The 20,620-nt window shown below is 39.2% G+C and overlaps 2 protein-coding genes across 2 annotated transcripts; both read left to right on the top strand.

The window, feature by feature from the left end:
- The first annotated feature begins 385 nt into the window (after positions 1–385).
- Positions 386–4,398, top strand: LOC128373160 (phosphoglycerate mutase 1). The gene is made up of 4 exons (XM_053333437.1): positions 386–687; positions 1,399–1,673; positions 2,429–2,609; positions 2,918–4,398. The coding sequence occupies exons 1-4, from the start codon at positions 549–551 to the stop codon at positions 3,085–3,087; spliced, it is 765 nt and encodes a 254-aa protein (XP_053189412.1). The 5' UTR covers positions 386–548; the 3' UTR covers positions 3,088–4,398.
- A 349-nt stretch (positions 4,399–4,747) lies between these two features.
- slf2 (SMC5-SMC6 complex localization factor 2) lies at positions 4,748–20,359 on the top strand. Its single transcript, XM_053333430.1, has 21 exons — positions 4,748–4,884; positions 5,549–5,583; positions 7,331–7,887; positions 8,023–8,241; positions 9,101–9,146; positions 9,845–11,310; positions 11,424–11,506; positions 11,605–11,718; positions 12,643–12,810; positions 14,881–14,986; positions 15,070–15,157; positions 15,259–15,400; positions 15,487–15,574; positions 15,677–15,853; positions 16,062–16,156; positions 16,282–16,369; positions 16,499–16,606; positions 16,752–16,829; positions 16,968–17,054; positions 18,438–18,506; positions 18,649–20,359. Exons 1-21 carry the CDS (start codon positions 4,850–4,852, stop codon positions 19,114–19,116), a joined length of 4,317 nt encoding a protein of 1,438 aa, XP_053189405.1. The 5' UTR covers positions 4,748–4,849; the 3' UTR covers positions 19,117–20,359.
- Positions 20,360–20,620: the final 261 nt, after the last annotated feature.

Below are 20,620 nucleotides of genomic sequence, written 5' to 3'. Positions count from 1 at the left end.
GGGGGCATTGTCATCCAGGAAGAGACCACTCCCATCAGGATAAACATGTTTCATCTCAGGATAAAGGTGATCATTCAAAACAACTTTGTATTGATTGGCTGTGTGACCCTTCCCTTAAGGGGGACAAACCAAACCAAACCATGCCAGCAAAATGCATTGAATTGTTGCATTCAGGCCGGTAAAGGTTTTTCCTTTAAATTTGTCTTCTATCTGTAGATAGGTGTGAGGTAACAGAGATACACAATAAAAAGTCAATAAAGAACAATGTACAGTATGAAGGTCAGGGAACGGTCTTCGCTGCTGACGCCCACCGCTATCATTGGTCGAAAAATTACTTTGTTGAAATCTGATTGGATGTAAAGAAAAAAAAAAGAAAGAAAAAAAAACAGGAAGTAGGCATTCCTCGGGATAAAAGCTCACCAGGTTAAAACATCCAAAGGACTCCAGAGAGGGGAATTCTTAACCTAACATCTTCAGGGTTTAAATATCTTGAAACTACCAGGTTTTCATCTGTTTTATCAGTCGACTCTGACATATTATCATCGATCATGGCTGCCTACAAAATAGTGTTGATTCGCCACGGAGAGAGCAACTGGAACCAGGAGAACCGTTTCTGCGGCTGGTTCGATGCAGATCTGAGCGCAACCGGGGAGAAGGAGGCGAGGAGAGGCGGACAGGCCCTGAAAGGTGAGAAACACATTAATTTTCACTCATCATCCGCTGTAATGTGTCTGACCAGCTGTAGGCCAATGCACGGCCACCATTGCATAACCGCTCCTGCATCACACCGCCTGCTGAGTGAGTCAGGAATATACAATTTGTGCAGACGTGCAAGTTGTCATGTCTTCATGCAGTTGCACTACAGCACTATGCCACAGCTGTAGCGTCCACACATGAGAATGTACATTTTCTTAAAAAGGAAGTGTAGTTATGTAACCATCTAGGTCTTCTTTGAGCACAGATCAGAACAGCTTGCGTGAAAGGAAACAAGAAAAAAAGCCACTATTGCATTTCTGGGTCCATTATGTTTATTGGTGACCTTCCATCAGACTTGTTTTAGAGCAGGAGAACAGAAAGATCACAGAGGATGAGACTTACTGGCTGACCTACACCGAGAGTAACTGTGATAAACTGCTGATAATACAAAATACCTTTCAGTGAACATTGAGACTCTCACTGGTAAATGTTTTCTTTAATGCAACAAGTACACACAAAGTTAGTTACAAACTAAACAAAGCTTGTAGAAACAGGGTGGATTTTTTTTTTTAATTAAGTAAGATAAACTAATTGGACTCATAAATGTGGGCCTTTTTCTGTGTACCTGAGAGTTACTCCTGTGAGTGTGTTTTCTTTAAACTGTGCATTGAGTTAAACTCAGGTGTCGCTCTAAATTCACAGATGCTGGCTTTGAGTTTGACATATGCTACACCTCTGTCCTGAAGAGGGCTATCAGGACACTGTGGCTAGTTCTGGGCAGCATTGACCAGATGTGGGTGCCGGTGCATCGGACCTGGCGGCTAAATGAGCGCCATTACGGAGGCCTAACAGGCCTTAATAAGGCTGAGACAGCTGCCAAGCATGGAGAGGCTCAGGTGAAGATCTGGAGGCGCTCGTTTGACATCCCCCCTCCCTCCATGGACCCAGACCATGACTACTACACTGTTATCAGCAAGGTAAAATATGCATATCTATAGCACATACTGTCTACCAAGAAGCTTTGTTGGGCCATGAGGAAAGAAATGATTGAGAAAGCACATATTGACTAACTTGGCCAACTAACGTCATTCAGTCATAACAAAGAAGACATATGATTAGAACGGATCTCTGGAGTCAGGCTTTGTGTTGTCACGATTGAGAGAAGTAGATTTAAGGTTTTGCATGTCTGTCTTTTGTCTGCAGAACACTCCACTAGAATAGCCACATGTTTTACACTTAAAGCAGTGATCGAGCCTCTTACTATTGGGTAGCTATTACCCAATAGCATGTCCAAGGTGAGTTAATATATGACTGGCAGGAACAAGTTCTTCTCTGTTCAAGTTCAAAGTTCAGTCAAGGTGGAAACAAACTGATCAGAACTCTGTCAGCATTGACAGGCATTCAGAAGTTCAGACATAGTCAAATTAAATTGTCTAATAGCTTAAAGTTAAGCAAATGAGTGAATGTGTAATAAGAATATTGTTATTAAAGTAGCAAATCCCTCCATGTCTTCAGATGAAAATGTATACTGCAAATAGATCTCACATTACATCAATGCATTCATGTTCAGAATCTCTAACCATGACATAAATTACTAGCGTGGATTTAAGCCCTCTCTATGTATTAATAATTGTATAATAAGGTTCTAAAGATGAAAGAAATTCAGTGTTTCTTTGCTATCTATACATTAGTCCATTAATTTGACGTACTATTACACTGTCTTTCTTTTTAGGATCGTCGCTATGCAGACTTGACTGAGGATCAGCTTCCTTCCTGCGAGAGCCTGAAGGACACCATTGCGCGGGCGCTGCCCTTCTGGAATGAAGAGATCGCCCCACAGATCAAAAAGGGAAAGAGAGTGCTCATCGCTGCTCATGGAAACAGTCTGAGAGGCATTGTTAAACATCTAGAGGGTGAGTATTAGTGACCAAGCACATGATGCAGTCCTGCTTTTTTTTTTAGGCAGGGACTGTACAAACTTTTGATATGTTATACCTTTGGTTGACTTTATCGTAATTTTTCAGTCCTTTAGTTTGATTGCTGCTCTTATTACTGTTTTCCTGATACACAGGTATAGGTTTTTTCACTGCAAGAAATGAGAAAATACAATTTATTGTCACCATTTACTCAAAAATCTTATTAAAAAAATATTGATTTAAAAAAACATCTACTGCAAATTCACTAACTTTTACATATAACTTTTTTGTGCTGCCACCTGCAGGAATGTCTGACGAAGCCATCATGGAGTTGAACCTGCCAACAGGCATCCCCATCCTCTATGAGCTGGACAAGAACCTTAAGCCTGTGAAGCCGATGCAGTTCCTGGGAGACGAGGAGACTGTTCGCAAAGCCATGGAGGCTGTGGCTGCTCAGGGAAAGGTCAAGAAGTAAAGTGACAGAAAAGCCAACTCTGTGTATGATGGTATAGGTCATCCCCAACAACTGGCCTTGGATTAGTCCTAAATCCTAGTTTATTTTGGATTGTAAAATATGATGAGTATACTATAGATAGTAGTCAAAGGAAACCTCACTACACACAGTGCAATGATAAATTAGGGCCAAGGGAGCTATACCTCTCAAGAGACTGTAAATAAAATGGCCCATTAATATTGCAACATTTTAAAGGATTGCCTAACTGAAAAGAATATTATTGTTGTTTAAAAGGCAGTTTCTTATCTCTGCACTTGAATATTTAAGTGATAGCCAATTTACTAATGAAAGAGTTATTGTTTAAAATGGATTCTATATATTTCTGTTATTTTTTAGAAATGTATCAGTCTTTGGTTGTGGTGTTGGAGCCAGAAGACTGAATGTCAGGGTAAATGGTGAATAAGGTAAATACAGAAAGAAGTCATTCTGCTGGAGTCAGCTATGAAAATACAGGCTACAGTAAGAGTTTTGATGCTGCACACACATCCAAAGTTGACAACGTGTGGAATGAGTGGAGACAACAGGACTCCACTTATTGTGGCCTTTGTTTGCCTTTTCTTACACTGTATGGTTATATGATCTACTGGTTTTCAAATGGCTGTATGAGGAAGTTCAACCAGTGTGTGTCTGATCTTGCTGACTTCATCATTAACTTGCCCAGGAAACCAACGAGACTTTTACCTGATTTAAAATAAAAGAAAGAAGAATGGAATGAAAATTATTTATTCGAATGAAAGGGGACCACTGCAGAGGGCACACAACTTCTGTCACTTTTTAAAGCATTTACTGTATCTGAAGCATTCCACGGATGTGATTTTGCAATCTCTTGAGAGTGGGACGGGACAGTTATGACAACTGAAACATCTCTTTGTCTTATTTTCTCTGTCTATGAATGGCATTTGTTCAGTGTATGATGTTACTGTCTGTGTTGTCTCTCAAAATTTGTATTTTTCTCTTTGTATTTCATCAAGTTAAGTCCCATTTTAATGGTGTTTTGCATTGCTATCAGTATTACACTGTATAATTGTCAAACCCAGTATTTGGATTTTAATCCCTCAGTTTCACAGTTACTCTGTTTGACCACATTTGGTGTGGGTTTGCCTCTTGGTGTCATAGTATTTATGTGCCTCCAGCCTATTCCTAAATGCATACAGAATTTGGTGCCTATTGTGTCTTAAAGTTTTGCCATTCTTTTTCAAATGTAATTCCCTCTGTGTTGGTTAAATGTACCCCGAAAGCTCTGATGTAATAAATATACAATTATGTGCAAATGTGATGTGTGTCTGTGTGTCTGCTTGTCTTGTCTGGATGAGCTAAAATATAGATATCAGAATGTTCTGCTCCCTAATATCAGTATCAGCATTGGCCCATAAACTCTATTATTGGTCGAGCCCTAATGCAGAACACAGATGAACACCAGCTCTGAAAGACCACAGACTATTCAAAATCTGGCATAATAAGAAGAATAGACGAGTCGTGGGAAATAAAAGTTGGGGGGGGGGGGGGGGGGAAATCAAACCCCCAGAACTTCAGCGCATTTCAATGAAACACCAGAATATCCCTTTAAGTGACGTATAGTTTGACTACAACTACCATAATGCATTTCGTGAAGTTACAGTTGGTCCTATGCGGCTGCTGGCGGGAGAGGATCACAATAAGATTGGGGCTCTGAGCCCATTATTTGCACTGTCTGTAGTTGTAAACAGGCTGACCAATCCTCAAAATGAGAAAAGCAACAGAAAATCAAGGAAACACTCGGTAAGAAAGACGACGGACTCTGTTTGCGCCCCGTTGCTATGCTGTGTGAGTGTGAGACAGCTAGCTAGATAGCGCACTTCCTGAAACAACGACCTGCTAATATTCAGTTTTGGTTGAAGCCACACAGTATGAGTCAAATCGTCATGTGGTGTTTGCTCTGAGAGTGCCGACTTATTTTTGAGTACGGTTGTCCTGAATGTGACCTTTTAATATGATGTATAATGAGCTACTAACACTGTCACGCTGTTAAAAGTATGTAAACATGCCCCTAGTAAGTCAGTTTCCTCGCTAAAGTTAACAGCTAGCTATGGACATTTCTCTGCGCTGCTGACATTTTGAGTTTTGTTAACTTCGTTAACGCCTCAAGTGGTACGTACTGCTGAACAATATTGTGTGAAAAGCGACATAAAACTCAAGTTAAAAGTTAGTCTTTTGGAGCTTCAAAGCTATTGCGTAGCATGCTGTGATTGGTAGCCATGCTGAAACGGACAAGCAGGTGTCTTCCTCCTGTTGGCTCCTCGGTAGGGCTTTAGTTTAGGTATGTCATCTGCTCTGTTTTTTTGTCCTGTTTGAAAACTGCGCTTCTGATTTACATTATTGTCGTCTTGGCGACTAAATCCTGTTGGAAATATGAACAGTTGCCCCTCTCTGCCTTTCTTTGCAGAGCACTTACAGACTACTTCTCGCCGAAGAGTAAAGGTGGGTCAAAGTGTCACTCAAGTGTTGATGTCTCTTGAAAAATAACAGTGTAGGCTAGGCCCAAAATGCTTGTCAAGTATGCAATAAAATATGGCTGGTAGATTTACTTCACTCACCAGACATTAAAAAAATGGTGTTCTATTGAGTGGCTTGTACATTTTGAACATTAAAGAGCCATTTGATTGATGGAGCTCATTTTGAACCCTGAAGGTAGTGTTATTTGACTTCAGGATTTTCATAAATTATTTAGATATACTTTTATACAAATGTTTAGATTTAGGTTTTGTTTTTTCTTTAATGTGAAAGGGAGCACTGCAAAGGGTGCACAGCCTCTGTCAATTTTCAAAGTCTCTACTGTATTTGATGCCATACACTGATAAATTAATGTTCTTTTGCAATCTCTTGAGAGCAGGATGGGTCAGTTATGACAACAGAAATGTCTTATTTTCTCTGTCTATTAATGGTGTTGCTGTCTGGGTTGCCTCTGACAATTTGCAAACTTTGACGTGAGAATTTTAGCATTGTTTAGAATTTGTAAATATTCTCCTAAAAATTGATCCCAAACAATTAATTGATTATAAAAAATACTTGACTTATTTAATTGTTGGCAACTTATTAATTCATAGAGTAATCATCGCAGCTCTAGTTTTGAGAGAAAAAAATGCTCAAATTCTCAGGTCCTAGCTTCTAAAATGTGTTAATTCTGTGGTTGCTTTAGCAGGTTTTATGTTAATTAATTGATGTTGGGATTGGCAATATCTCAGTTTTTCTCTCAAATGCAAAGTTCCCCTTATGGAATATATACATATACAGAGTGTCCACAAAGGCTCTTTACAATTTAAAAAATTAATTACAAAAGCAATTGATGAGATATGTTTTTTAATCACATTGCATTGCATTTGTGTATCGTGTATCGAACAAAGATACGGGACATCACAACCTGAAGCAAAAGATCACTGATACCATTTCCACCATTGATGAGGCTTTGCTACAGCAAACATGGCAACAAATCGAGTACTGTCTCGATGTGCTTCGTGCAACTAATCGTGCCCATATAGAAGTTTATTAAATGATTAACTTTCCACAAATGTGTCTATTCATTTGCTTTTGTAATAAATGTGTTAAATTGTAAAGAGACTTTATGGACACCCTGTATACTATGTCCTGTACATACAGTGTTAATCAATGTAAAGCCCTATGTGTTGGATTGGAAGATGTATGAAGAGTACATCTGAGGATATGGTTATGATATGATTTGTTAGTAACCACAGTTATAATCATGTAATTGTCATTTGAAATGTTGCCTGACTTTAATCAGTTAGGATTTGTGTCAATAACGTACAGTTTATGTTTGGTATTAAATCCTTCTGGACTCCAGCTATTAGGGAGCACCTGTGAAATCTAGGAATGGTAAACACTGAATGCAGCAAAGTAAAGCTCAAATTCACACAGGATCTTAGCTTTGCCTTTATTGAGTGAATTCAAAACAGATAGATTTAAAGGGATATTTGCATGTTGCCCAAAGAAACAATTAGACTGTTTTCTGCTAAAATAATGTAACAAGAAGAACTTCCTTGTGTCAGATGGCATGACAAAGAAAAGTGTGACATGACTAACAGATGAGCTGCAGCTATAGGCATTATGGGTCCTGGCTGGCTGACAAATTACATGTTAAACTGTGTTCACACTTAAGCATTTGATGTCACCAAATATTTACTAAACCATGTCATGTTTCTTTGTGTTTTAGTGAAAGACCCTGCACTCCAGCAGAGCTCCCTGCCACATATCACATCTTTCCTCCAGGAGACTGCAATGAAGCCCTCTCAGGTCCCTAACCGGCTTTCTTACCCACCGCCCAGAGAATTAAGGAAAATGTTGCCACTTCCTAACCCTGAGCTGTGCCACACAGAGAGGCTGAGTCCATCACGGCCACCTCCTCGTCCTGAGGGACTGATGCATCCATCAGGGTTTGTTCCAAGCAGCCCAGTTAACTTTGGGACACGTGCGAATAGGCCACTGCCGATGCCAAGGGGCAGGCTAGGTCCTCTGCAGCATTCTGCTCAACCTCCGGGGCCAGTCTATCCATCAAGGTTTTTTCCAGTCAGCCAAACACACATGGGTGCCTCTTATAATAAGCCACAAACCGCACCAAGGTTCTTTCACCATGGATCCCCTCATTCAAGGAATTTCCCCAACCACTCCTTACACCCCCACATCAGGAGAGATCAACTGACACAGTCTATGGTCACCTATTCTAACTCAGGAAGAAAAAATATAACAGTACAACAACAAGAATTGACCAAGGTATTGTACTCCTTCTTTTCTTCTTCTCCTTGTTTTGGTCATTAGTGAAAACTGAATTCATCATTGATTTAAAAAATGTTTTGTTTATGATCTGGGCCTTAGCATACAAATAATGCTGAATTTTTACTATATTAGGCTCAGTCCAATGATGTAAGGAGTCCCATGCAAACCATCCATCTGCAGAGGCCTCCTACACCCCTGTCAGTGACCCCTTCTGTTGAGTCTGAGTCCCTGAGGCCTGGTGCCAGCCAATGGCCCCAGAGAGACTCCCAGCCTTCTATGAGTATCCAGTCTTCTGACAAGAGTAGTGGTTCAAGTGTACCTGTGATGCACAGCCCTGTCCCCACTTACCAGGTAAAGTTATATGTTTAATCACGCATTAAGGTCATTTGGGGTTTTGATAATTGATTCTGAGTTGCTTGTTTCTTCATAACTATTCAAGCAAGGCAGAGAAATGTTGTGAAAGCACAGTTTGTTCTCAACCTTAGTTGTAAGATTTTTAATACAAAGATACAGGTGATTTTGACCAAAAATTAGACTGAATTGCTATTTTGTTTCACCTCGTTATTCAATCTGATATCATATTTCATGTCCGCTGTTTTCATGGTGGCTGTCAACCCTAATCTATTACCAGTGAGGGATGCATCCATCCTACCAATGTCACTCAACACAAATGCTTCAGTAGTTGTTCCAAGAAATGGTTCACTTAACATTTTTCATGTCGATGATATGATGAGATCATATGACAACTAAATAGCTTTTTATTGACGTAATAAACATGTGTATGTCGTTTTTCTGGCTCTGCCGCAGGTAGATGATGTCCCTGTTGTAATCCTGCCAACAGAGCTGGTCTGGTTGTTGGGAGACAGTCGTCCATAAACACAACAGCAGAACTATTAAAGATGTAGGCAGTGATATAGAGGCCTGTAAACAGGCCGTGGCTGGTTAGCCACAAGTTCATGAGTTTTAGATAAATTCAAATTAATTTGCCTTCTGTTGAGAAGTCTGTTTACTGTATTTAATCGGCTTTCTCTTGTAAACATGCCAATTTGGAAAATTGAATAGGTAGTTATTTTAAATTAATATTGAATATAGAAATTACTTGGATGTAACTGAGTCTTTGAGAGTATGTGATGTGTAGGTACGCTGTTATTGCTGTTGAAAAATCACAGGAGGAAACCTGCATCTAAAGGAGTGACTTTCTTTCTTTTAGGATCAGCATCATAATCGAACACCTTCAAGTGAAAAGTTTTTCCCAGGTAATATTGTTGAAATAAATTACTACACTGCCAAGGCAGACACATTAAAGTACATCCACACTAAAAGGTTTTCATTTTTAAACGCATAACTCTTGCTTTATGTAAGGCGTGGCTGACATTGTCGCCTGTGCTACAGAGCAGCTGCTGTGCAGTTCAATTCAGAATATTATAATGCTACTACTGCCTACAAGAGGCAGGTTGTTATTGGAGCGATTTGCATGCCCAGTGTATGTGAATGGTCATGTGATAGGCGCTTTCAGGAAAATTAGTATGGACAGAGTTTATTTATTAAACACTTGTGTGGACCAAGATTATTTTTGTTTTAAAATGAAAATGTATAAGTGTGGATGTAGCCTAAATGTATATGCAAATTTCCTTTGGTAGTTATTTGAAAAATGAACATTAACTTGAAATGTAAAGCTTACAGTTCAGTACAGATTGTGATCTACAAAATGGCTTTCACTGCTTACATTGACATTCTCACAACTAATCTTTTGAAGCAAAAATAATGCATGAAAATAATTTGACCTTTTAAAAAGAATATTGGCTTGAATCTTTCTTTAGCCTCTTATCATTTAACAGATTATAATGCATGAGTGAATGTCTGATAAAGCATTTTTTGTTTTAGCATAGTAAATTCTGACATTGGTTAACACTGAATTTAGGTATAAAAATAAATGACGTGTTTCTGTCTCCAGTAGTGGACTTGAACTGCACATCTCAGAAGCGTCGCAGGGAGTCTGAGGGCTCTGATGACAGTGCCAAGAAACTTTGCCTTCAAGATGCAAACTCGGGCAAAGCACAAACACCAAAACCAACTGCTGGCAACTCACTCAGCTCTTTTCTGGTGCCGCAATCGAGGAGTCCCTCGGTTTTGGAACTGTCGCCCAAAACGATTGATGGCCATCTGAGCAAAGAACCAGAATGTGGCCAGTCAACATGCTTTGAACCATTATCCACATTTAAACCCACCCAGTTACCCTGCGCGTCACTGTCACCCAAACCTTGTGTAAAAAGACAGCCAACAATCGGGAAGCAGGCCTGTCTAAATCCCAGCCAGAATCATGCTGTTAGGTTAACAGATGTAAGATCACCTTCAAAGCCAGGTGGAGAAATTTTGAGGAAAAGGGGCGAGGAAAATGATAAAAGTTGTAAATCAAGCACTTTGTTATCCTCTGAGGTCCCTCAGAAACACACTGGTAGCTCATCTCACGATCAGGTAGTCAGCCACCACTCCGGTCAAAACCAAAATAATACCTCAGCCTCACCAGTCAGGACCCTGAGCAGAGTTCAGCAGGTGGAGGAGACTAGAAAGTCTGATCATAGCACTCCCAAGCCAGCATCAAAATCAAACTCAGGCTCTCTGAACTGTCGCACGGCAGAACGGAAGAAATCCCACCCACGAAAACCTGTAGTAGTCCCTAATGACATAGACGAGCTTTTCACCCCTGATCCCATAATGTATGTTTACGCTGGACATAAAACTGCAAAACCCAAGGTGAATGGGGGACTGATGAAATCACCCTCCTCAGAAAAAAGTGGTTCATCCAGCGCTGTGGTCAGCTCCAGTCCTCCAATTACTGGATCTGTGTGTTGCAAAACTCAAAACTCCACAGGAACTGGTTCCCCACATGCAGGGGATACAACATCAGGACATTGCCCTCAAATGTCCATGCCAGCTGTGGCTTTACAGCGGGTAAACCTTGAAACTTTAATGTCCTTTAGCTCTAAAGACAGTGAACTCAGGAGCAGTCCTGTCACTTATTCAGGCAAGCAGCTCAAAGATGGGGGTGTTAAAAGTGATGAGAAACACAAAACACTCCTACCCAATAATGTGAGACCAGGTGCTTTAAAGACAGACACTGTTGTCTCTGAACAAACCTCTACACCCCATTGTTCTCAGACTGCACTGCCGGAGAGGCAGGCAAGTGAAGGGGATAGAAAGCAGCCGTGTAAAGAGGATCCTATAGATGTGGAGCTGGACCTAGGCCTGAGCTTTGCGTTAGATTTGGATCTAACTCAGAGCTCCCATAGCAGTGACGAGGAGCAGCTGCTTTCCTTGCAGGAGATGATGGAGCGTGTTACCAAACCTCCACAAACACCGGAGAAGGGGGTCTTCTCAGAGCCTAGTACGCCTGGACGTGATATCTGCCAGTCAAAAACTGTAAGTTGTGTAAGCTGCTGTTGTATGTAAGATAGTGATGGAGTGATAATTGTAGGATAGTGAACTCGCTGAGCTCTGGCAGCAGTAAAACTTAACCTGTGTGTTTTCTACAGATGCCATTGCCGTCCACCACAAAGTCAGGCATCTACAAGAACAACCTTGATCAAATGCTGAAGGAAATAAACACCAATAAGAAGTATATTATTCTATATATGTTCCCCTTTTTAATTTAAACTACAGTAGCTGCACACCAGGGGAATTAACTTTCTCAACATGCCTTTTTTGGTCCATCAGAGCAAAAGAGATTGAGACGCAACTTTTAACTGCATGTAAAGAAGACCTGTTGAGGATAGCTGAATTTGAAGAGTCTGAGGAGAACTGCGAGGAGGGCATCTCCACTGAACAACAGTAAGTCATGCAAAAACACACTGACACATCCAGCCAGTGTTACTTCCTGTTTAACGGTTAACATTCTTTCTCAAGCAGAGAAAGTGGGTGTGGTTAATAGGCTGAATCACTGTGACGTGGTGCTAACAGCAACAGTGACTTGTGGGTAGATAACTGAGGGTTGATTTGAATTCTGGAGATATGTGAAATCTGCAAACTTGTTTAGATTTTCAGCCGTAACTAATGTTTCAAGATATTTAGTTAAACACTGTGGTCTGACCTATCTGATATTTCTGCTGGGCTTATTTTATGTACTGATGTGTTACTTTTCTAGCGCCTTTGGTTTAATTTGTTTTGTGGCAGTTCTTTTAATGTTTGTTGTTTTACAAATAATAAATAACAAGTGCAGCATGGTTGGTCTTACTTAGGTGCACAGAGTGTTTGTCACCACAAATCTGCATCCAAAGACAGATGGAGTAGTTTTTTCATTAGTTAGTTACCATAATAATGATAGAAATTCCTAAAATGATTCAGTAAAGCTGTTTATATGATAATATTGGACTAATGCTGTTTCAGCAATAATTCTAATGCATCTGCCCTCGTAAATGGTCACATAATGTAGTAATTCATGTAACAAAACAGAATTTGTACTGCAGTGTGTGTCAACAATAAATCATGAGAGTAAATTTGCTAAAAAATGAATGAAATTGAATAAAATTAGCTAAGAATAAAGGCTGATGATGGCTGCTAACCCGATGTGTTTCATAAGAAAGCAGAACATTGAGTCATAACTCGTCTGTGTGTGTAGAAGTATGTGGTTATACTGTAACAGCAAAGTGTTATTTTCATGCAATTTAATGGAGGTTAATGCAGTGAATAATATGCGCTTCTAATCCACATTTAATTTTTGTTCTGCTTTTTTCTTTTTTTCTTTTTACTTCTCAGGGAATTCTTGCAGCGCTACTCATTGCTGTCCAGCGCAATCAGGGAGGTGCCTCCAGGAGAAGCTGTGTTCAACCTGGAGAAATTTGGCCGGATCTTCAACCAGGATACGCTGCAGCTCAGGCGCTGCATGGCCAATCCACAGGGCATAGCACAGAAGACACTTCTTTGGTGAGCTGTGCTTTTCAGTGTACACTGTATATACACATCAAGGTTCACAACAACATATCTCAACAACTTAAGACTTGGTTGCCATGAAATTTGACATGGATGATCTTTGTCCCCAGGCCAGGGCTTGATTGATAAATAGTTTGATGAACCCTCTTATTTTCATTCAGGATTAGTGTCATGTATATATAATGATATAGAAATATAATAGTCAAGGTTTTTTCCCCTTTTTGCTCAGCCTTAAAGCTAATGTGTCAACTATGCACAGAGGATATCTCATAATCAAATGATTGTAAAGAAATTGCTGAGCACATTTATGCTACCATGACACTATGGCCACCTTGAAGACAACCTACATATTTAGTTTCACCACTGCAAAGGTAACTCTCAACTCAACACCTTTTGTACAGCAGGAGGTATTGAATTTTGGAGCCACTACTGGTGATTAGCAGAGCTGGTTTGTCTTGCGGTTTGTCCTTCCTAAATAATTAATTTCCCTAATTTTGCTCTCCCCTTGTATCAGTGTTAATTTCATTGATGTCAACAACCTTTTTTTTTCTGCCGAAAACGAGCCAATAACTAAATAAAAACTAAAGCATGAAGACAGAAACTATGACAAAATGTATTGACACTTTCGTAGACGAATAAAAACGAGACGAGCTCCAATCAGAAGGTAGAGACGAGTTAGGAAAAGGCGGGACAACTTTGGAAGAGATCCAACCAGAAGTAATTGCTTTCACTGTGAGGAGGTGAACCACACATAAGATCTTCCCCCGGGAAGACGGTACAACTGGCACTAGCAGCCACACTATGTGTGCTTCTCAATTCTCTTAAATTGCATCCACGTTTCCCTCACTTCGCGTCTTTTCCACTCGAGGAGAGAGGAGACGAGGAGATATGATTTTAGAGAAACGAGATGACCTTTCCTCCAAAGCGTCAAGTGAAGCCACGTTTCTGATAATGGATCAGCTGATTAGCTGTCAGTCGGCTTTGACACCTGTAGCGACTTTTAACCACAAAAAAGCAACTTTTGAAGGAGTTTGTGTCTCCACACATGTTCACTGTGTTGATACTAATAAAGTTACACAGTTATCAGTGACAGAGCAGCAGTGTTCACTCTCTGCAGCCTGTTATATTATATCTGTTTAACAAACACCCGCACATTGATAACAAACCTGCATTTTGTACCGTATGCTGCTCAGAAACATATGAACCATTCCTGCTGACAGAATGCATTTATTTATTCATTATTTGCATCTATTTGTTGATATTCTGATTGTGAGTTATTTAATAACTCTAAATATGACCCTGATGTTTTTTAGCCTACTGAAAATGGTTTATTATGTTGAATGTTTCAGGAAAAATTGATATGTTGTTACTCAACAAACAAAATAAACTCATATCAGACCCCATGATCAGGAATTTTCAGCCTCACATGGAAATGACGGCACATTATGTAAAATATAAATGTGTGTAAAATGTCTCTGACAGACTCTTACTTATGTTAATTGTATGCATAACAACATATAGGCTAATATCCATCCATAATAATTGTTAATGGGGGAAATAACATCATGAAAAGAAAAATCTGTCTGATAAATGAAGAAAGTTCATGGTTCTTTTGCTGATCAGACAGACAATTAACAGATTTTTAACTAGATGGTGAATCAGAAAACACAATATAACCGAGTGGACACACTTGAGTTTATACTGTAAATGTCTCCGCGTTTCAAAACATATCTTGAAATCTGTCTGTGTGTATTGCACATTCAAACCTTACTACCATTCCATAAAAGCTAAATCTAGGATTCATTTCATCTAGTAGTTATAAAGACAAACATTTAAAAAAAGCATCACCCATTACACTTTATTATATTTAAGTCGACTAAACTTACAGTAGATTTAGTCGACTATAACCCAATGATATTTATTTGACTAAAACTAAACCAATGTAGATGACTAAATTATGACTAAAACTAAATGACATCTTAGTCCAAAGACTATGACTAAAACTAAATCAAACCGCACTGTCAAAATGAACACTGCCTTGTATGTTCCCCTGTCCTCCACCAGGTCCAGCCCTGCTCAGCTGACGTTACATTTGAATATTGGATTGTTCCAGGAAGCGTACGACTGTCGCTCACCCTGTCCAACTCAGGTTACCCGTTTCCTATTCAAGGTAGGCCCCACATGCACCTGCAGCATGTTAATTTGAGTCCAAATGTTTGCGCTGTAGAAGTAAAAACTGTTATATCTCATCAGATGATGTCAGTCCATACTGAAAGGATGGTATCTGAAAAGCTACTGCAGGCTCTCTGTGACATCGCCTGCACTGCTGCTTATCAGATAGGTCAGTGTCTGTCTTTTTTGCTCCATAAGCTTTTGCTATTTCTTTGCTTCAAGTTCTGAAGACATTAAAAGATGTTTTTTGCCGTGCGTATGCTTCCCCAGTGAAAAATGGAGGCCAGCAGTTTAAAGTGTGGGTGCCCGGTTTGGCCGACGTGACGCTGGTCCTGATGAATATGGGAGTTGCTTTTGTTACTCTCTTCCCTTTTGAAAATCTGCAGCCTCCATTCACAGAAGGAGATCTGCTGTAAGTGCTGTTCCTGTTCATAGGATTACTCATTATTTTCCTCAACTTTGAATTCCATGCAGTTGAATTTCTGTGTGTTTGTGTAGGGAGGACGTCTATATCAAAAGTGAAAGTCCCTCCAGCAACAAGGAGCAGGGTCTGTTCCCTGAACACAACTGTAACAATATCTTGAAGGTGAGACAGATGAGGGAACCATTTAATCTCATGTCCTTGACAGAGAAGCAAAGTTTGAAATAATTCACTGCTTGGTTGTTTCTCCTGTGTTCTTGTACGTAGTACCTGGATTACTGTATGGGCCTGTGTCCACGAGCGTACAGTGACGACGAGCTGCTGTTGCTACTAACTGTGGTGGGCAGGATGGGTCTGGAAACTCGGCTCATCCTCCAGTCTAGTGTGGAAATTTACTCTCTGCAGTTTAAAATTGTGAACAACATCAAGGATTGGGACACGATGGTCAGTTCATGCATGCCTGATTCCTCAATTTTGTGACATTGCTAAGAAATGATGAGTACAGGTTACAGATTTGATTATCCCGTCAGAGCACAAGTTTGCATTTTAGCAACTGTATTTCACCTTTAAAACATGTTAATAGTTTAACATCTGCAGAATAGTCCTGTTACCACTTTTAAATGTAGTCACTTATTTTTTTAAATGTCTTTAGCTACCCAGAATCTGTCTGGCTCTAACCGATCTGACAGATGACCACCACAACATGTGCCTGCTAGTTCAGATGCTGCCTGACAACACACGTGGAAAGTAAGTGTTATTATTTTCCCTTTTTTTTTTTTCTCCCCAACGAGTGATTGTTTTAAGATGTTCAATTTCATTGCATTGATTTCAAAATAATATATCATTAGAAGCATTCATTTTTGTTTTTTTAGGCAACTGCGACGACATCTCAGTCTGTCCATGATCTCTAAACTGTTAGATGGAACTTGTACGTACAGACCAACACAAAGAGAGTTTCAGGTATAACTGTTAAGTTTCAATTTTAGATCCCAGCAGCTTTAATATGTACATTTGTAGCATGAGGAATAGGGAGGGTTTTTTACAACTTAAATAATCTTTCATTCTTCCTGTCTTGTGTGCGGATCTTAGCTCTTTGAACTGAGACCGTACCTGCACCGAATGCAACCCTCCACCCTTCTCCGAGGAATGTTGTGTCAGAAAGACAAAAATGAGGGCATGGCCATCTTAGACCAGCAGGTGAGCACATGGTTAATACTTTGAACTTATTCCTGTGTTTCTTATATTTAAGTAAAAGACAATTTGAGGTGAGTATTGTGAGGAAATAAATGTGACTTTCTGATTTTTCTAATGCAAGTTTCTTTCCATTTATTGTGTGTTTCAGGCGTACTACCTCTGCTACAGCCTTCTGACCTTAGCGAATGAAGCTTCCAATTATCAGTTTTTCTCAGCGCAACAGAAGGTACGGCTTTGTCCTAAATTCTCTCCCATTCTTTCTGGTTTCAGTTATTATTCAGCTGTTTTATCATGTGGGATTTAAATGTAAGGAGGCTGATATCTCTTTGCTCGGGTTGTTAACGTCACTTTTTGTGACTCTCAGGAGCAGCTGCTGTTTTTGTGCTCTGAGCTTGAAATGCATATCAAGTGTGACATCAGAGAGAGTGAGAAGTGCCTTTACCGCAGCAAGGTAAGCATGATTTTAAATTCATCTTCATCTTTGTTTGCTGTCAAGTTTTAACTTTGGTGTATAGCCAGGCATTAGGCAAGGCAGCTTTATTTATATAGTGCATTTCATACACAGGGGCAACTCAGTGTGCTTTACATAAAAACAAAATATCAGATTGGAAGAATAAAAACATACAATAAAAAAAACAAATAATTGTAATTGTAAAAATTGTAAAAAAAAAAAAAAAAAAAAAGAAGCTACAATTGAACAGTAAAAATTGGAAACATTAAAACGTACAATTTTAAAAAATAAATACATTTTTTTTTAAAAAGAACCGAATTATAATAGAGCATAACATATGAGAGTAGTGAAGTAATGATTCGATTAAAATTATTAAAAGCACAACAACCAGTTTTATTAAAGTCTGTGTAAAGTAAGAATAAATATGTGTTCTGAGTTTGACATACCACAGAAAAGTGTGTCGTTAATCACCCTGCCAAATTTGAATGATTAAAAAAATCCCTAAATATATGAAATAAGGCTTCAAAGTTGTATAAAAAATTCTTCTGCTCCCAAATGCTGTGGGCATGCCCGCTGAGTTTGCTGAAACCCCGCCCCCTACCAAGTGTCATCTGTCAATCAAAGTCACGCGAAACATAGACGCTACATTTGAGAGCTTTCTGCCGCTAACTCAGCTGTTAGCTCGGCAGCTAACTAGCTAACTGTAGACTAATAGTAGTAGTAGTGTTAGATAAAGTAAGAATAACTGGCCACTAGGCAGGTTAACCACTGAGGAGAGCGGCCTCTCGGTCTTATATAGTGGGGGAAGGGCCAAGGTCACGCGGCACGCCACTACATTAGCCCTTTTTTGCAGGCTCAGAAAATCAGGAAAAATGAGAGGATGAGAAACAGTTTAAGGCTCTATCTCCACAATTCAGTACTGCACAGTTATCAGCCTTTTCACATGTTTTCTGTAACCATTTTCCAACATGGATAATATGTTTAGAAGTACGGTAAATCAATGACTTGACTTTACACAGACTTTAAATACACGAATCACAGAAATACACTGATGACTACAGACAGCAAATAACACAAGTCAAAAACATAATGTATGAAAAACAGAAAATTGATAATCAATTCATAATTTCAGTCATTTTTCAAACAAAAATAATAAACAGTTTCTCAAGCGGGTGGGGATGCTATTCTTCAACAACCATGACAGTAAATTCAATATCTTTATATTCTGGACTGAAATTGAGGACATCAGCTTTTCCTCACTTTTTTCTAACATTTCATAAACAAGATTTATTGAGAAAGTGAAAATTGTGAAAATAATTGTTAGTTGTGGTGCAACTCCAGATGCAGTGTGGTATGACTTCTAACTTCTTCCTCTTGCTCCAGGTAAAGGATCTGGTGGCCAGGATCTACACCAAATGGCAGATGCTCCTTCAGAGGACCAGGCCTCTCCATGTACAGTAGTCACACATACACACACATGAAAACTTTATTTATTTATTTATTTTTTTAAACACATTGCCTCTTAAAAAGTGATGTCAGTAGTAGTCAGTTAAAAGAGACTACTTATTTACAATGCTGTACTTTCCTCCTGCAGGGTAAGCTGTATGATTACTGGGAGCCTTTGCCTGTGGACATATTGACCAGTAGCCAAGAAGAGCAGGAGATGGACAACAGTGATGGAGAGGGTAGTGTGACAAAGGATAATTCTGCGATGGAGGAGGAGGATGATGAAGAGGAGCAAAGCAGTGGAGTTCAAGGGAATGAGGTTGCAATGGCTGCTGAGAAGGAGGCGAAAGAAGAAGAAAACAATGCAGTAGATCACACAAACAATACGGAGGGCGACAGGACCCAGGATGAAAAGCCAGAAGAAATGGAGGGAGACAATGCAATAAACAACACAAGTGTCACAGACAAAGAAACAGAACCAGTACCTGAGGAGTTGAACCAAGAGATGCCAGAGATGGAGTCTCAAGCAATAGATGAGCAAATAGTTGCTGAGAACGTCGAACAATCGGAGGGGGAGACTGAAAATCTGGTTGAGAAGGAAAACCTGACATCATAACAGGTAGCAACATGTGATTTTGTGTCAGACTGTCTATTTGTTGTCAGGACATTAATAGCCACTGCCTTAATGTTAAGCTCAATTTGCACCCCAAGTTTTATAGTTTTCCACGATAAACAAAGACAAATTTTAGTTGTATATTTATGAATATAACAATCCTCTTGAGGGCTGGAGCCTTACCTACTTTTGGTTAGTAAAGCAGAAGAAAGAACATATTGATGTGTAATGTCTTTTTTCTGAATCTTGCAGTTATGTGATGATGTTTTATAATTTCTCATAAATGGTTCATAATTTATTGCTGTGGATGTTTTTTAAAAAAGCTGACTGTATATATAATAAGTGTAGTTATATTATGATGCAAACTTGCATCCAAAAGAAACATGCATACATCTTTTTTAGCTGGACCCGCCACTGACCAGCCACGTAACCCAGAACACCTGTCAATCAGCAGTCACACGTTTTTCCATTACTGTTCAGTGTCGTCTCAGGTTAGGCTAACCCATAGTTGCTAACTTTGGAGCTAACCCCTTTCACTTTTTGAACAGTTGGGCAAACAACAGACTAGCACAATACAGTGATATTGTGATGTAAGACTAAATAATGTCATATTGAGCTATGGCGTATTTGTTTTTCCTGGTTTGAAGGCTGCATTACAGTAGAAGATGTTATTGTCTGACATTTCCAGACTTTTGTTTTTACCCACTTAGTCATTATATCCACATTACTTCCACATTATAAACCAAAAATCTCATTGTGTAAAAAATATTGTGATATATTAAGATTTTGTCCATGTCGCCCAGCCGTACAACAGATGTGATACAGAGCCTCCCAAACGATATTGATTTCTTATTTAATTGATATTTGGCGTCATTGTTGTGGACTAGCAGAGGGTCTTGTTGTAGGGCAAATGCTGCAAAATGTTTACAGAAAGTTTTCAGTTCAGAAATAGTGATCCAGTAAGTCATTACAGTTAAGCTTTTGTTAATTTTATTATTTACACTTGTGCACTTCCTAATATTCCATGTTAAAAATATCATCTCTGAAAAATGCCTATTTAATTAGCTTTGTAAATAATTTCCAGCTGCATATTATCTGATAAGTCTTGATCAAGACTGTTTGCTGACTTGTTGTATTGTAATTGTTCTGTTGAATTTGTGCATCTTGTTAAATTTCCCTTTGGGAAAATATTTTTTTAATGATTAAAAACTTTTTTACAGCTGTTGCCAATATAGAAAAATAAACATCTCACCAAAATACTTCATTTCCTTTTATAAGACATCTCAGGTAAAATGTAGTCTACTGTAGTCTGACGCATAGGTGCCTAGAGCAAGTGCAGTAAGTGCAGCAAATGCATCCCTGTTATGGTTTTACAATCACATTTTTTGTCTTTTTAAAAATACATGTCCTCATACAGTCCCTCATATCAGGTGATTATTTTTAAGCAGTCTATATCAATGTCATTTTACTATTTGTCACTAACTGACAAAAAAAAAAGGCAATTCTA

The sequence above is a fragment of the Scomber japonicus genome, chromosome 14 (assembly GCF_027409825.1).
Source record: "Scomber japonicus isolate fScoJap1 chromosome 14, fScoJap1.pri, whole genome shotgun sequence".
NCBI lineage: Eukaryota > Metazoa > Chordata > Actinopteri > Scombriformes > Scombridae > Scomber > Scomber japonicus.
This window is presented reverse-complemented; position numbering and strand designations above follow the sequence as displayed.

Excerpts from the sequence above, each read along its gene's own strand:
- slf2 (XM_053333430.1), top strand. The coding sequence starts at position 4,850 with ATGAGAAAAGCAACAGAAAATCAAGGAAACACTCG. Across the intron at positions 9,147-9,844 it reads AAGTGAAAAGTTTTTCCCAG|TAGTGGACTTGAACTGCACA; the intron begins GTAATATTGTTG and ends TTCTGTCTCCAG. Across the intron at positions 11,719-12,642 it reads GGCATCTCCACTGAACAACA|GGAATTCTTGCAGCGCTACT; the intron begins GTAAGTCATGCA and ends TTTACTTCTCAG.
- LOC128373160 (XM_053333437.1), top strand. The coding sequence starts at position 549 with ATGGCTGCCTACAAAATAGTGTTGATTCGCCACGGAGAGAGCAACTGG. Across the intron at positions 688-1,398 it reads AGGCGGACAGGCCCTGAAAG|ATGCTGGCTTTGAGTTTGAC; the intron begins GTGAGAAACACA and ends CTAAATTCACAG. Across the intron at positions 1,674-2,428 it reads ACTACACTGTTATCAGCAAG|GATCGTCGCTATGCAGACTT; the intron begins GTAAAATATGCA and ends CTTTCTTTTTAG.